The 18,029-nt window shown below is 36.7% G+C and overlaps 1 protein-coding gene across 4 annotated transcripts in view; it reads left to right on the forward strand.

Moving 5' to 3' along the window:
* The window catches only part of PDE5A (phosphodiesterase 5A), a gene marked incomplete at its 3' end in the record, with an annotated part of 105,111 nt that overhangs the window by 73,587 nt on the left and 13,495 nt on the right, over window positions 1–18,029 (forward strand). For all 4 annotated transcript variants that reach the window (XM_081959958.1, XM_081959959.1, XM_081959956.1 and 1 more), the window contains 6 exons: window positions 1,468–1,552; window positions 4,313–4,488; window positions 9,040–9,099; window positions 13,183–13,329; window positions 14,397–14,522; window positions 17,005–17,099. In XM_081959958.1, coding sequence (XP_081816084.1) covers window positions 1,468–1,552; window positions 4,313–4,488; window positions 9,040–9,099; window positions 13,183–13,329; window positions 14,397–14,522; window positions 17,005–17,099 — 689 coding nt within the window. The remainder of the gene's footprint in view (window positions 1–1,467; window positions 1,553–4,312; window positions 4,489–9,039; window positions 9,100–13,182; window positions 13,330–14,396; window positions 14,523–17,004; window positions 17,100–18,029) is intronic.

Consider the following 18,029-nt stretch of genomic DNA (forward strand, 5'->3'; position numbering starts at 1 on the left):
CCCCCCCCAATTTTTGGTGTGCTTTTTTTCACCCTCTTCATGCTCCAGAGGCTTTATAGGAGTATGGGGCGGGCGAAAACAGCCTCCCCGCCCTCCCCCCCTGGAGGCCCTTCGGAGGCTTCAGGAGCTTCCCTGAAGCCTACAGAGGGCTAAAACCGGCCCTACGAACAAACCAGAAGTACGGTGAAAAATGGCCTCAAAAGAAGGCCAAAGTCAGCTGGCCAGTGCACGCATGCACGCTGCCCAGCTGACCGGGCAAGGGCTCGTGGGCCCTGACAAATGGCTCAATGTGCCATCTGGGGCACATGTGCCATAGGTTCGCCATCACGGGTCTAACTTGTTCAGTATTGTTGACAGAGGAATCATGCAATAACACACAGTAGTGGTGATAGTGAGTCTCCTTGTAGGGTTCCTGATATTTACCTCTCCCAGTGTATTACCATTGACCAGTACTGTGATGTTGATTCTTGCACAAAGCTTCCAATGTTTCTACTGAATGTTATTATTTGCAGTCATTTATACAATGGTGGCAGGAATTTGAGTTGAGGCCATGATGTTCTTCTTCTGCCTGGACCTTGTTTGCCTTCATTTTTTTCCCTGGAGGATTAAGTGATGGATGCCATATTTTTCTCGGTGTCGCATCACATGTCCAAAATATTCCAACTTTTGCTTTTAATGGCTTTGATGATTTCCCTTTGCTTTCCCAAACGGCTTATCACCTCCTCATTTGTGATTTTGTCAACCAGCTTATACATAACAGCCGTCTGTAAATCCACATTTTAAATGCTTCTAGTTTCTTCAAGTGGTTTTCTGTCAGAGAACAAGTCTCTATTCCGTAGAGCATGATAGAAAAGATGTAACATCCGACAAGCCTGATTTTCAGTCTTAAGCTTATGTCATGACTGCAAAATACCTTTTTCAGTTTGAAGAATGCTGTTCAAGCTTTTTCTATCCTTGTCTTTACTCCACTGATCATGTCCCAGCTTTCATGTAAATTAAAACTGAGGTGCGTGATCCTTTCAACTTTTTCTAGTGGTATTCCTTCCGAATTTATCAGTGGTAAATTAATGGGCTGTTTGCTGATGACCATGATCTTGGTTTTTGAGGTGTTAAGCTTCAAACCGTATTTTTCAGATATTTCTGAGACTCTGTTGATGAGGAGCTGAAGGTCTTCATGCTTACTGGCAAGCAGAATTGTATCATCAACATATCTTAAATTATTGATCTGAACACCGTTTACTTTGAGGCCAGCATCAATGTTTTCCAGTGCTTCGTTGAAAATTGACTCAGAGAAGAAACTTGAATGCCTTGTAATCAATCCAAGCTATATTTTAATTGGGCTTCAGTTTTCATGTCCAAGGGAGTCCTAGAACTCATACTCTCCTGATTTCTAGGTCAGTTCTATAAGCTACACTAAGCTGTCTTATGTAGTTAATAAAGTAATGTGTTTTGTTTTTTCCTTAACAGAATGAATGTTCTGACTGTACAAATCAGCACATTGAAAGCTTGCTCTGCACACCTATAAAAAATGGAAAGAAGAATAAAGTGATAGGTATAATATTTTGAAGTTTTCAATTATGCTTCAGTTTGTGCACTTAGGTGGGATTTTATTCCCACTGGAAATTGAGAAAAAAAAGGCAATGTGTGAAGTTTCTAAGATCATTCTTCATCAACAACCTATCCTTGTACATAGCCACATGCAATGAAAACAACTGAATTTAGCATTAAGGTGTCATAAGGATAAACACTGACCTAAAATAGGTATTTTTGGAAAACAAGTGGATAAATATAAATGTACCTTTCCAAATGAGATGCTTTGGATCAGGGAATTTGAGGCTACAGAAGAATGTCCTGGTTTGTTTTAGAATTATGAAACAAACAATAGTAGTTTTCCTATGGGAAAAAATGCTTCATTTTCTGCAAAGTGGAGCACCTAAAGTTAGCTAATGATGTTGGCTCAGTACAATTCCACCTGAGCAGTGGTTTCTGAAATTTAGAATGGGGTGGGCTGTGGCTTGTACCACTATCCTCTATACCAACAATAAGGTTGGATTCACAGAATCCTGAGTTAGACGGAAGGTAGTCACTAACGCTATTCTAGAACTTAAAAGGTCATAGACTACTATTATAGATAAGATCAATTTACTGTACTATTAATAAGCTTTATTTTTAAGCAAGAAAACAACATGGACTTTTGTTTCACTTGTCCCATATTATGTGCTGCCTTAAAGTGCAATCAGTTCTTCTTTAATACATTTTCTTATGGAAATGAAAGACATCCTTGGATCAAATATGCTTCTTTTATTGTTGTAAATCAGTGCTTTGTAGCGAAGCACTGTCATTTTTTAAAAGAAAAAAATTGCATTGTTCTGCTATCTTACAGATATTAAGCCACAGACTTACAGTGGCAAGATTTACCCAGCTGTTTCTGAGAAACACTCAAGCAGTGCTAGATAGCTAGTCTTTAATGCCCCAACCTCTCAGGGGTTTAGTTAGGCCAGGGGTGTCCAAACTTGGGAACTTTAAGACTTGTGGACTTCAACTCCCAGAATTCCCCAGCCAGCCAGAGTTGAAGTCCACAAGTCTTAAAGTTCCCAAGTTTGGACACCCCTGAGTTAGGCAGTTAAGGCTTAGATGCTTTGGGTCAGGGGTGAGCAAAGCTCTCCTTTGTAGATTACAGTTCATTTTACTTCTGAATACCATTTAATTATTTTGTTTTAGTGGTATGTATGGTTTTCCTTTTGTATAATGATTTGTACATTCCCCAGAGACACATTGCTTGAGTTACATGGTCATATAAATATTCTAAATAAATGAGCAATAAGTTTTGAAAATGTAAAAATTAGCATGCATGTAAGATTAGCATGGGTAACAATAAAATTAGCATAAATGGTCACTTGGTGATCCTATCTTATTCTCAGCATCTTTGATGCCACTGAAGTAATTAAAGTGTTGGACTAGGATTGAGGCTATCCAGATTCCAGTCCAGTGTCATTTATCAAAAATCATTGGCAACTTTAAGACTTGTGAACTTCAACTCCCAGTTATTCTTCTACAGTCTGACTGGTATCATAGGTTGGTTGTGGGATAAAGGGAAGCAAGATCTCATATAAACACCTTGAAGTTATTGAAGGAAAAGAATAATATTAAATAAACAAGAAATCACTTGATATTTTAATTTTTAATTATTAAAACTTCTAATTTCAATAGCAGTTTTTTTCCACTATTTGTATTTTGCCACTTGGTTTGCTTCTATGGGATGCTCATAACTGACTTTCTGTACTTTCATTAGTAGTGTCTTTTGGATCAGTGACTCACTGATGATATGGACCATTTCAGCCACTTTCTTAACAAAATACTTTTAAACAGGACTTAAATTGAAAGGTGGTCAGTGATCTGTGATGAGTTCATGTATTCTTAGTTAAACTACAACACTATAGATTCTATAGATCTGTTGTACTTCTACATAATAGAGTTTCCAAAATAGATTCCTAAATGAAGACAAGTGCTACATTAAGCACTCACTGTGAATGATGCCAAGAGACTTTCTTGAATGTAGCAGATAATTGGCCAGTTAATAAACTACTGATATTTTTTCTATAGTTAAAATGCAGATTAATATGCAGATAATTTGCAATTTTCAAATAAGAATGCACAAGCCCTGGGTGTGCTAACCTCATATTCATTACAGCATTTTGGCACGGTTATAAACATTTAATGAGTTTGTAAAGGACAAATTGTCTTTAGGGATTTCATCAAACTAACGGTCTATTAATAGCAAAAGCCAAGAAGAAAATTAAGACTTGGGAGGGGTAAATATTATAATGTTCAGTTTGATGTTTTGTTTACAGCAAACCCCTATGCCTATATAAGGAGAAGGAAGCACCATTGACTCAAATGAAGCTAGCTAATTCTTTTTTGAAGTATGTAAACCCATGAAGTATGTAAATACAGGAAGATTCAAAACTAAATTTCTACTTCCACATAGCCTGAATTAATTTTCTTTAAAATATTGTGGCTGACTAGCACAATATGTAATTTTTGTTTGAATCCATAGACCACTTAAAAGTTTAAATGATAGATTTCTAATTGTTCTTTCTGAAGAAAAAATGTAAGTTTAATATACGTAAATGAGTGACTGTTACTGTTTTAACCATTCAGTTGTGTCTGGCTCTTGGTGACTTTATAGGCAAATGCTCTCCATGCTACCTTATCAAGCATAGCTTCTTTCGGTTAAATGTGTGATTAATGTTAACCAATTGCCTGCTTTTTCAAGGGTATCTTTTTGTTGTTGTTTCTTATTATGACTCAGGAGTTTGTCAACTTGCAAACAAGATGGAAGAAAATTCGGGCAAAATAAAAGCTTTCAATAGAAATGATGAACAGTTTTTGGAAGCTTTTGTTATCTTCTGTGGCTTAGGGATCCAGAACACTCAAATGTATGAAGCTGTGGAAAGAGCCATGGCAAAGCAAATGGTGACATTAGAGGTAAGAATAAATCAAGGCAGTCTTTTATATGTATATATAATTTTTTTCTTTTTAAATTTTATTTACAAACATGTAAAATATACACACACACAACTTAGACGTACTCCACATTTACACAATACAATACAAACAGGAGCTTCCTGTTCTTTCTAATAGCAATTGCCAATCGATATCGCTCACCTTATATTGTTTCCCCTTTCTTTCAAACAATTGTTAAGAAATATTCATTTAACATTAACCACAGAGGGCAGAAGAGACAGTTTAGTGAAGTGATTAAAGCAGGGGTGTCCAAACTTGGGAACTTTAAGACTTGTGGACTTCAACTCCCAGAATTCCCCAGCCAGCCATGCTGGCTGGGGAATTCTGGAAGTTGAAGTCCACAAGTCTTAAAGTTCCCAAGTTTGGACACCCCTGGATTAAAGGTACTAGGCTAGAAACAGGGAAAATTCATTTAGGTCCTGCTTTAAGTTTAAAAAAAAAACCACACACATCTTTTGTGGTTCAGGGGTGGTTTTCACTTACCTTCCCTACCGGTTTGCAAATGTGTGTGCACGTGTACTTGCTTCGCTCACACATGCCACGCCCACGCATGCGCCCAGTCTTCCGCTCATGCGCTTTGCTCAAAAAACGTTCCTAAAAAGGATGAAATAGGGCCTGGGTAGGTGGGACCACCCGCTATTTCGCCAGTTTGGGCGAACCAGTCCAATCCGGTAGAATACCACCTCTGGGCTTCCTGTTCTTCCTGTTCTTTCTAATAGCAATTGCCAATCGATATCGCTCACCTTATATTGTTTCCCCTTCTATTATATTTCATTTGCATTTCACCATTCTTAACCCTCTTATCTTAGTCCTCTGTCTGCTATATCGGCTGATTACCTCTAGTAAGTTTAAACCACTTGGATACATATATATGTGATAATTCTACTTAACCTCTATTTTTGGGCTTTGTTGTCTTCCTTCACTGATCCTTGTTTCTTTCCTCCATCCACCTATACCATTTATCCCATATCTGGTAGTATTCTGTTTCTTCTTTTCCCTGGATTTCTTTTGTTAATTTGTCCATTTCAGCACAGTCCATAACCTTTCTTATTATTTCATCTTTGCTTGGAATTAATTTGTTTTTCCATTTCTGGGCAAAGGCAATCCTTGCCACTGTAATTATATGTAATGTTAAATACTGAATTTCTTTTTTATATTTCACAGTCATTATTGAAAATAAAAAAAAACTTCAGTTTCCATTCTATTTTAACAGCTGTTATTACCTTTAGCCACTTTTTGACCCTTTTCCAAAAAATTTTAGCCTCCTCACAGGTCCACCATAAGTGGTAGTATGTTCCATGTATTGATTCACATTTCCAGCATTTTGGGGAGGTATTTGTTGAGATTTTAGCTAACCTTGTTGGTACCAGGTACCATCTGTAAAACATTTTGTACTGCTAATGTGTATAATTCCCAATTTGGGAATGCTAAACCTCCCCTCTCCTTGCTATCTTGCATTGACTTTAGTTTAATCCTCGCTTTTCATCCTTGCCAAATGAACCTAGCGGTTATTTTTTTTAATTCTTGAAAGAAAGTTTTATCCGGGTTAATAGGTGCGGCTTGCAACAAGAATAAGATTCTTGGTAAAATAGTCATTTTGACTGTGGCTATACGCCCCATTAGTGATAGTTGAATATTTTTCTAGCTTTCTAAATATTTCTTTATTTGTGTCACTAGTTTATTGTAATTATCATCCTTAATTGTGGAACATTTTGCGAAACACCCAGATCCCCAAGTGCATTCTAGTTGCTAATTCCAGTTCCTCTTCTTGCTTTTTTGTCATATTCTTGGTTATCATTTTTGTTTTGCCTTTATTGATTCTTAATCCTGCCACTTCGCCATATTCTTCTAATTTTTTAATTAATTTCAGACTGGATTCTAATGGATCTTCTAGAACAAATACTAAGTCATTGGCATAAGCTTGGGCCTTATATTCTTCATTTTTGAGTCTCAAACTTTTTATTCCCTGGTCCTTCCTAATTTCATTTAATAAAATTTCCAGGGTTAATATAAATAGCAAAAGAGAGAGGGGGCATCCCTGTCTGACTCCCCTTTTTATTTCGATCTTCTCTGTTAGTTCTCCGTTCATCAGAACTTTGGCTGTCTGATTGTTATAAAGTTTTTCTTTCAAGGCAGTCTTAATGTACTTTATTGGAATCCTTGCTGACTTTAAAGCAAACCCAATGTTGCTCAGCTACCATCTAAGGCTCTCTCATATTGACTCTATGCTTCTGTATTTCCATGTGCTGTCACGCACTGGTGGATTATCACTCTAATGGGATCCAGAAGCGAACTACTGACTTCCTTAAATAAATTGCATGTTGGCAACTGCATTAAAAAAGACATGATTGTGTCACTGGAACATCTCTTTACTGTCTTTGGTTTCCTATGATGATTTTGGCCCATCCCTTCAAAGAAGTCAGACTTGGAATAACAAGAAGGTTACCGTGGGGTTCTTCTACACTACAGTATTTCATCAGATTCATATTAAGGATGGGTGTCATCTTGCCTAGCCTTTTAATTTCCATTAAGTATAATGTGCATGCTACCATAAAAAAACAAGAGATCCTGATGTGCTCTTCATATCCTACAAAATAACCTGAGAAATCAGATAATCTAGACCAGACATGTCAAACACATGGCCCACGGGCCAGATCTGGCCCACAATCAGAGTTGTCCCGTGGGGCCATCCCAGGGATGGTGAGAGACCGGTCCATGCCACCAGTGCCCACACCAGCCACACTCACCTAGTCGGCCACAAAGAATAGGCCAGCCCCCCAAAGGCAAACAAAATCCTGATACAGCCTGCAATGGGATCGAGTTTGACACTCCTGCTCTAGACTTTGGCTATCTTTGCATCAGTCTAGTAAAAAAAATACAGTTTTTTAAAAATTCAGATCCTATAATTTGGTTCTGAAAGGAAAACTTACATGCACAACTGTATTTAATGCTATAATTTAATGCTATAATTCAATGCAATCTGATAGTATTGAATTACAGCATTCTTGTGCAAAATTGTGTGAAAATTACCTGACTTTGAAATACATTGAGTGCATTGCGCTCTATCTATTCAGATGGTTTAACATTTAAGGAAAAATATATCCTTATGAAAAAAAAAGTGCTATAGATTGAGGTTATAATTTCAGCTGCATAAAATGCCAGTTAAATACAAATCCAACTCAAAAAGTAAAATTCTTCTCTCCTTTACTCACAGCTCTAAATAATTCTCATTTTGTTCAGTAAATTAAAAATATTTTCTCTTACACAGGCAAAACTTCTGCCAAGATTTTCCTAAGACAGAATTTCTTTTATGCCCTGCCTTATGGAACCCTTGGAGAAAGCTAATTTATTATGACAACTTTGTTCGGATTATAATTATAGCTAGGTTGTCAGCTATTTGTCATTCATATAGGTACATGGAAGATTTTCAGCTGTTTTTCATAAAATAAAAAGAGTTCTTTGCGAATTCTTTGCTCATTTAAAGCAGTGTTGTGCCTTTTCCCCCCTGTGGCGGTATGCTAGCGGAGTCCAGTAATATGATCATACTGTTCTCCATCTAAAATTAATATCTGGGGGGAAAACCCCAAGCAGAATATTTATTTTAATTTAGTAAAGAAATATTTAAATATTTACTGCTTCACTGCTATGCATTTAAAATTAATTATACTTTCATTATTAGTCAACATAAAAGATACAAAATGATTACATTTCCAAATTCTTGCCACTAACGAATTGTCCTCAAAGTATTGCCATGACTTCAGAGGTAATGCTAGTAGTTAACAAGATGCTTTAAGAATTACCATTAAGAACACAATGGTCTCTCCCAGCATGAATTATCCTTCTCTAACTTACCTAAACCATTGCTTAAACTGCATCTGAATCAAATAAATTCTAGAAATTATTAGTTTGCAAAATCACATTAACTGTTTCTTTCAAACAATTGTTAAGAAATATTCATTTAACATTAACCACAGAGGGCAGAAGAGACAGTTTAGTGAAGTGATTAAAACACCCCTGGATTAAAGGTACTAGGCTAGAAACAGGGAAAATTCATTTAGGTCCTGCTTTAAGTTAAAAAAAAAAAACACACACATCTTTTGTGGTTCAGGGGTGGTTTTCACTTACCTTCCCTACCGGTTTGCAAATGTGTGTGCACGTGTACTTGCTTCGCTCACACATGCCACGTCCACGCATGCGCCCAGTCTTCCACGCATGCTCTTTGCTCAAAAAACGTTCCTAAAAAGGACGAAATAAAGCCTGGGTAGGTGGGACCACCCGCTATTTCGCCAGTTTGGGTGAACCGGTCCAATCCAGTAGAATACCACCTCTGGGCCAGTTACTCTTGAAAAAGTTGTGCTTTGGGAGTGAAGGTAGTTTGTAAAGGTAGTTTGTAAAGCTCATCAGTTTATCCTACTCCCTTACTTTGGTTTACACCGACTCATTATCGATAGAGTGCTTTAGATTTTTAGTATTGCAGAAAGATTAGTGTCTTTTCTTTCCTTTTCCTGTAAGGTGCTGTCCTACCATGCATCAGCTGCTGCAGAAGAAACCAGGGAGCTTCAAGTAACAGCGGTAATGTCATTTTCTTTCTTTTTTCTCCAGTGTATCTAGTCTATACGTACTGAAGATGCCCTGAAATGGAGTGCATGACATTTTTAAAACATATGTCAAACTTTTCAGGCAGTTATAAATTATTCTTGCTTTTGGCTTGAAGATTTAAGATGAAGATATCTTAAAGTAGTTGGCTTTGTTAAAATTACAGTAATTTGAGCTAGGTTCAAGACAAGTTAACACTGCCCTTGTGCATGCTCTTTTGATTCTGGAAGCTATATTCAGTCATCAAGTGATTGGCAATTTAGTCTGTCTTTCTATGAATGTAGCTATCTCCTTTTAAAACTGCCGGAGAACCAATTCCCAGGTTAAACTGTACCATAGAAGAAAATACATTCATTTATTGCTCCTATATTTTTAAAAGTTTCAGAAGATGATCCTAAGCCCTTTTTTCCTTGCAACAAACTGCTTCAGATCTATTCTAATGTGAAAATCCCTGCCCAATTTTACAACTTTAAAAAGAAATCAAGGAAATTTGGGAGCATACTTCAGATCTGATTAGCACCAGGTGAAGCAATATCTATCCCCTTGTCCTTTCCTAGGTGTAACAGCAGCCAAATTTCAAAAGGATCAGGATTAGTGCTTAGATCCAGGTCTCCCTCCACTTAACTCCAACTCAGGGATTAAAAAATAGATTTTTTAAAATGATATAGTAGTTTTCTATAAATGCAGGGAGGAACAGAAAACCTTCCTTCCCTCTCTCCCCCCCCTCTCAGGTTTCTTGATCTAGGAACATATTGTGAAGGTTGGAAAAGCAACATTTTCTAGCAGAAACGTATTTCCAGAGGGACACTCTAAATTTATAACCAGGGCAATTGCAGATGCAGCTTTCCTCACTAGGAAGCCATTGCATGAGAAGGACCTACCTCAAATTTCCATTAAAATGCATTTGACATTAACTTGAACTCAAATGTTCCCATTTTCACTAGATAACAACAATATGTGGGAGTCAGGGCTGCATTTTAAAACATAGTACCATACAATATATCTTCAATTAGGTAAAATCATTAAAACAGCATTTTGAGTATAAAACTTTTGTGTGAACTATGGTATATCTGTTATATTTTAGTTTATTTTAAAAGTTCTGCAATATGCTAAAGAGGCCCATCCAGCCCACTGCTAGCCATAGGTCTTGTCCATTTTTTGGAGTCTCAGCATTTGTCCAACCAGGTCATGCGCTATCCTCAAACTGCAATGGATTGTTTTGAGGGTGGGGGTGGGAGTGCACTGTAAGGTATATTCGTTGCTCTACCTGATGAAGAAATAGGAAGCAAAGTTAGAACAATCTAAAGGGATATTGTGAGTGGAAGTGTATGAGTTAAATTCAACATTCTTATATTTCTTTTCTTAAATATTTAATTTGTTTTACTTAATATTTAATATTTCTTTTTTTGTACTTCGAATAATGTTATTTAAGCCCAAAAAGAATAGAGTGATGGGTATGAATGATATGCATAAACATACATAAAGCTGTAAAGTACTTATAAATATATGCAGTGATGGATTAAGTCTCAATGGTGTCCTAAGCACTGTCAAATCTTGGTGCCCCCCTTCCTTTGTACATACTGTACAAATCTTCATTGGTTTTTTCTTTCTTTCTCAACTTTGTGGTGTCCCCTTTGGGCCTGGTGCCCTAAGCACGTGCTTAGTCTGCTTAATGGTTAATACACCATTGAATATATGCCCCGCTCGCAATAGAGGATCTGGGTAGCTTGCCTGAGTTAAAAGCATAACAAATAAAAGAACTAAAGGCAAATTATATAAACACTAGACCAAGAACCTGAGACCCACCACAGCATGTTCCCCTTACATCATTTCATTTCTGGATAGTTTCATTCAACATTGCTCCCTCAACGTTCCCAATGCCCGGGGCGGGAGTGGGGGACACAGAGTTTCAGTTCCTTAAAAAGTAGATACAATTGGAGACAGCCAGTCTGACAAATAATCTAGCATTTTGCCAGGGCTTTGTAGGAAATAATTGACACTTCAAATAATTAACACACAGAAGCCAACAGAGAGTCACTGCTGATTGCAAAGTGGTGGTGTTACATGGACATACTAGAATGCACCCGTTAATATCCACGTATTGTGGACGAGAATTTTCAAGGCCAGCCCTGTGTAGAAGGCATCCTTCTGCACTATTGTACTTAATGTATTTAATATACTTAAGCACTTAAATTATTTGCCTCTTTAAACTTTTTTGGTGCTTTGAAGTTCTGAAGACTCCTAGAGCAGGGGTGTCAAATCAAGGCTTGTGGGCTGGATTCGGCTTGCGGGATGCTTAGGAAGCAGCAAAGGACTGACCCACGATGCTTTTGCAACTGACAATGGAATTTGGGAGAGTTGCGGACGGCCCCCCTCAAGCTCTATTTTTGCTGGCAGAGGCCTGCAGGAGGCTGAAAATGGGGCCCGGGGGAACCACATGCAACCTCCCCCCCCCCCGTGCTCCATTATTATTGGCAGAGGGCTATCAAAACAAACTGAAAGCAAAACAAAACAAAAGGAGAAATGTTTCCCCTTTTGCATTTGAGCATCCAAGAAGGGACCTCCGGGGAGAGGGGGCGGTCTAGAAATTTAATAAATTATTATTATTAATTACAAGAAAGGAGAAAGGGGAAGAGGAAAGACAAAGAAAAATAAAGAGAGATGGGAAGAGAGCAAAGAAAAATAAGAGAGCAAGGAAAAATAAGGAAAGAGGGGAAGGAAGAAGAAAGGAGAAGGAAGAGGGAGGGAGGGAGGGAAGAAAGAAAGGAAGGAAGGAAGAATATTATAATGAGAGGAAGAGAGAGTCTGAAGGAAGTCCTGCCTTAGTACTTGGCCACCACAGGTGCCCCTGACATGAGTGATGTTGAGCTGGCCATACCTTCTCTGGCCCCCTGATGTCAAACACAACCCTGATGCAGCCCTCAGTGAAATTGAGTTTGACACCCCTGTCCTAGAGGAATCCTTCATGGAAAAGTTATAAGAAAAAATACCAACATCACAGCATGTTTACTAACTTAATTTGGAAAGACAAAGCCTGTTTGATTTACCTCATCTTCAGAGGACCCTCTATCATCTGCCATATATCAATCCTATTAGTTATTATTAAAGCAGTGTACTTTTAAAAACCCTTTTAAAATTGCTTTTACTGAAAGCATGGAATGTCTGCAAATCAAATTCATTTCATGTTTATAAGGTTTCTTTTTCCTTTTTTTTTGCAAGAGAAATTAGAATATATACAAACACGATAGACATGGAAAGTTAGGTAGCTATCAAGTTCACGAGTGAGGTTTTTTTTTTTTCATTTTGTTAATAGTGAAGAATTCTGGCATTAAATTTTCTCATGTTATTGCTTAGTTAAATTTGGGAACAAATATTTACTTTTCAGGTACATAAAACTTTGCCTGAGATCTCTTACTTTTAACCAGCATGTTTTAAATATATAACTTTTGAGTACAGATTCAATAAAAAACATTAGTCATCTAGTTTATAAAAGAACATTTTTGTATAAGTATTTTTAACCAAAGGCTTTCAGATATGTTAACCAGATAATGTGTCCCCTTTTGAAACATGCACTTTTCTACACCAGAAGTATATAGCTACAATTGCACATGCGTTGGGGGCAGATTGTAATCTGTACAAGTTACTTTGGGACAACAATGACCTAGAATACTGAGAATCTCCATAGACATGAGAGGAACAGCTCTCTCCTGTGGTTGTTCAGAAGCAAATCCTAATTTATAAGTAGAAAAGCTAGGTTGATTTCCTTTTTCTCAACACATACCTTACTTTCTGGGTTGGAGATCACAATTTGTCTTCTGCTAAAATGGTGCTAGAGCCAAAATGGGCTTTTGTGGTAAGTAACTAAATAATGATAAAACACAGACACACACACACACACACACACACACACACACACACAAACGTACACCTAGATTTGACTCCTGATGGAATGTTTTCAATAAATCTAGATGAATTACATCCAGTCACATGGTGCTTTGGTTTATTTATTTAGTATCTTGAAAGACAACGTTTTTCATTGCTGTTCTTGTTTGTTTCAAGGCTGCTGTTGTACCGTCTGCACAATCTCTCAGGCTCACTGACTTTTACTTCAGTGACTTTGAGCTGTCAGACATGGAGACTTCTCTGTGTACAATCCGGATGTTTACTGACCTTAACCTTGTACAAAATTTCCAAATAAAACACGAGGTGAGGCCAGAAGTATGACATATATGTAGCCAATTATTCTGCAATATAATGTTCTTTAGTGTGTGTGTGTGTGTGTGTGTGTGTGTATTTGCTGTATGTATATGACTGGATATTAAATTGAATAGTACTTTTTAAATCATCCATGAGGTCATGGGAAAAATGCATTGTTATCTGTGAAAAATATTTTCTGTCCTTTTCCATGCAAATAAGCTTCAGAGGAAGTGGAGTTTGCTAAGCTTGTTTACCATTATTACCATATTTCCCACATTCTTGTACATTTGGTACTTTTGATACTTTTCTCTACCATTAAATTCTCTGTGCAATTTTTAAAAAATTCTGATTGTCCAGAATTCTATAATCTGGGGAAATCCGAATTGTGTCCTGCTAAGAAATTCCTGCTTTAAATGGTACCTGAATATAGAGTTAAGTATGTTGTATAATGCCTGGTGAACAGATTGCAGTGAGGTATTTCCGTTTTTCTATTTTAAAAATTGTCAAGTCTTTAACATATGGTGGAAAAACAAATTAGCAATTGATATCAAAGCACTTTTTAGGCCCTTGTAAAGGAATATAAACTTTAATCAGCCTACAGTTTCGTAGACATTCACTTTTTTTAATCTTTGGATAAATATGTACATAAAGAAGGAATTTCTTATCACTTTCAAACAAAGCATTAGAGTTTTCTTCAAATAAACTAAAACCCTGTAGAATCAGCATACTTGATCAATAAGGTTGTTCTCACAACTCCTTATGTTAGTCTGTTCTTGAGATTATCAGCTCCCATATAAACCTGAGAAATAACATGCTTGGTTTAAGAAGTTGCATGTAGGTATTGCATTCATATCACCATGTATCCTAAAGCCCCTTCCATTTTACTTCCTTAATTTCATCTTTCTAAGTTAAAATATACTTTTATAACTCAGTTCCACAAAGTGTGTATAAAAGCCAGATGTGAAGTTTGTTGAAGTTTTAATATTTTAGCTTTGGGGGGGGGGGGGTTGTTTATCTAAAAATGATGGTGTCTATTCTGTATTATACTTTTAACTCAACAATACTATTTTTGAAAGGTCCTTTGCAGATGGATTTTAAGTGTGAGGAAAAATTATCGGAAAAATGTTGCTTATCACAACTGGAGACATGCTTTTAATACAGCCCAATGCATGTTTGCTGCTTTAAAGACAGGAAAAATTCAGGTATGTTTGTATAACCTTATTTATATTAGACTTTTAAAAAAATCTTAACTAGACATTGCAACACATTATGTTGAAATTTTACAAATAGCTAGTTGATAGACTGTAAAATCTTCAAAGTATTCCTGAGCTACATTACTAAAAGAAGAAAATATTTCATAAGATTTATAGCCTATGCTGTGCTGATAACATTATTTTGATAGCTAAAAATGCAAATGATCTGCAAGCTCTAGTAATGAAAGTCAAGAAGCATGGTGAAAAAAATGGGACCAAAATTAAGAACAAACCTTTGACAACAGATATAGCAACCATCTTAAAAATTATAGCGAAGATATGGAGGTGGTGGATACCTTCTGCCTTTTAGGATCAAACATTAACAGTAAAGGAATCAGAAATCAAAAATATTTGTCAGAATAGCACTTGGTAGGGTAGCTTCATTGGAATTTAACATGAGAAACATCATACACACTGGACACATTATGCAAAGATCTAGTTCTCTTTTATGGACAAAGAGAATGACCAGCAGGACAAAGAATGGACTCAAATACATTCCTGATGGCTGCACCATTGGTAGGCCTGAAGAACATAATTAGGGCCGGGTCATTCTGGAGAAAATCTGCATATGTGATCAACATTAATCCAGTTGTCATTTAATCAGTCAATCTATTCCTATAAGCAGTGATAGTGATATCTGTGACTAGGTTTTTTTTTGCAGCCCTGCTACTTTAACTGCAAATATGCCAGTACAAAGTCATTGATCTGCCTGTTAGGAGGCACCACTCTCTAGGTCATAGGTTGACAACTTTTTGGTAACCAGGTTCTAAAACTTCTAAGATGGTCAATCTAGGGTCATCCATCTAAGCAAAACCCCGACTCTTTTTTCCCCCCTGATTTTTTGAGGAGTGAGAAGCTTCTATTTTATGGTTTCTTTGATTCCTATAAGCTCATGATTGAGACACCAGTGAATTACCCAGCCACAATGTCTTCTATAATTCTTTGTCAGTTGGCCTTGCTTTTTGCAAGCATCAAGGCCTTCTCTTGCCTTTATATTATTTTTTCCAAAATAGTTTAGATCAGTGGTTCTCAACCTTCCCAATGCCGCGACCCTTTAATATAGTTCCTCATGTTGTGGTGACCCCCAACCATAAAATTGGTGTCTCGGTTCCTAAGACTATCGAAAATATGTGTTTTCTGATGGTCTTAGGCAGCCCCTGTGAAAGAGTCATTTGACCCCCAAAGGGGTCCCGACCCACAGCTTGAGAACCACTGGTTTAGATTATCAGTGCTTTCAAAAAGCAGGCAGGTTTTACTGTATCTAATACTGTGTGATTTGTTCTTATCGCTGTCCAAACAACTCTCAATAATTTCCTCCAGCACTACAGTTCAAAAATTTTGTAGAATTGAAATTAGTTTTCCTTTATTTATTTTCAAATAATGTAAACATACTTAGGACTTACAAAAATTGCCTCAAAATGGGAGGTAGCTATGCTGCAGTTTTTCAATAGTTGTCATGAAACTCCAGGCTGCCAGTTCATGTACCCAGGAGGCTTTAGATTGCCTGTTTAAACTGTGTAAATTTGTCTTTAGGTTTCAGATGGCTACTATGATATCTCTTGCTTTATTCTAACAATATTAGATATTTACATTGCATGTGGAATGCTGTTCAGCTTGTGATTAAGCAAACAAGTAGAAATCCTCATACAGAGGATATAGCTCAACTCTTCATGGAATTAGAAACCTGTGGAACAAGTACACATTAAGAGACCCTAAAGCAAATCAAAGTTCTCTATTAGTCAAATTCGCTGCTTGAATTTTGCTGTACTGCAAATTTGGCCTAGGTGACTTTGGGTCTAGGTTTGCATAATTAAGAGTAGAAAATGAACATGGTATGACAAACTATTGCTTTGCATACTTTATTTTTTAAAAATATTTGTTGGATTTGTAACAAATAACAAAATTTTATACCATACAAAATTGTATAATGATTATTTAGGGGCAAAATAATATATCTATTCAGAATTCTGTGTTATTTGTAATGCGCATTTAAGATTAATTTTACTCAACCAAAATAGCCATATATATATTTGTGTTGTATTTGGGCATACCAGGGGTTGTAACACAAATGCATGTATACACACACACACACACACACACACACACACACACACACACACACTAGCTGGCCATGCGTTGCTGTGGCCCAGTCTGGTTAAATGGAAAAGAAAGAAAAGAGAAAGCACAAGTTTCTAATATGTTTAATTTCACAATGATTATATATATATATATATATATATATATATATATATATATATATATATATATATATGTATGTATGTATGTATGTATGTATGTATGTATGTATGTATGTATGTATGTATGTATGTATGTATGTAGATATTGAAACAGCCAAAGAAAGAAAGAAACAACATACCATGTCAAGTATTTTTGCAAATATAGTAATTTATCTCTCCTTCATGTTTTACAGAACCAACTTACTGATGTTGAGGTACTTTCTTTACTGATTGCAGCTCTGAGCCATGATTTAGATCACAGGGGGGTGAATAATTCTTACATACAGAGGTGAGTAAATGGCAGGTAAAAGGAAAGAATATTGCAGGTTGATGTTTCTATTTTTCATTTTGAATTAACATTTCATCCATAATATTTACAGAAGTTTTAGCTAGAGAGATTGTGGAATCTTCTCTCAGAGTGTTCAGGGATTCTGAGTATGTATTTGTCAAGGTTGCTTTAAACCAGAAGCAGGAAAAGTTTTGGTGTCCAAGAGTCAGGTTTTGGGTTATAAGAACTGCAATTATTTTGGGCTATAACAGAACAATTATGCAAAGTAGATGAGGTGATAGATCATGTAAAGTATTAGGAGTTCCTATGGGTGGAACAAGAGTTTTTGGAGGTTTTATGTTTTGGATGAGTGGGTTGTTCTTTACTTTTTAAAAACAAATAAAAATACAAAAAATATACATAACAGCAAATCTTGGTATTTTCTCCACAAGCCATTTGATAGCAATATCTTGGTGGCACAAAGGGAAAAAAGAATCAAACTAAGTACCCTTTTAAGCGGTTTCCAGTACAATTCCTTCCTTCCAGAAATCCTTCCAATGGGACAATTGGTTATATTGAATCTGGGGCAAGAGAAAGGAAAGAAACCAGCCTATGGGGTTCAGGAGGTCTTTTGACTCCCTTCATCTTTTTCCACAGGCAATTGGTGTCAGATGGGATAGGGCAGGTAACTATTAGTAAAGTCCAATGACAATTGCCATTGTTTTGGTCAAAAAACAATATCTTCTAAAATATTATACCTTTATAGATTATTATTAAGGGACACGGTGGCTCAGTGGCTAAGAAGCTAAGCTTGTCGATCAGAAAGGTTGGTGGTTTGAATCCCTAGTGCCGCGTAATGGAGTCAGCTCCCGTTACTTGTCCCAGCTTCTGCCAACCTAGCAGTTCGAAAGCGTGTAAAAATGCAAGTAGAAAAATAGGAACCACCCTTGG

The sequence above is a fragment of the Natrix helvetica genome (genome assembly GCF_964273705.1).
Source record: "Natrix helvetica genome assembly, chromosome: 7".
In the NCBI taxonomy this organism is placed as follows: Eukaryota; Metazoa; Chordata; class Lepidosauria; order Squamata; family Natricidae; genus Natrix; species Natrix helvetica.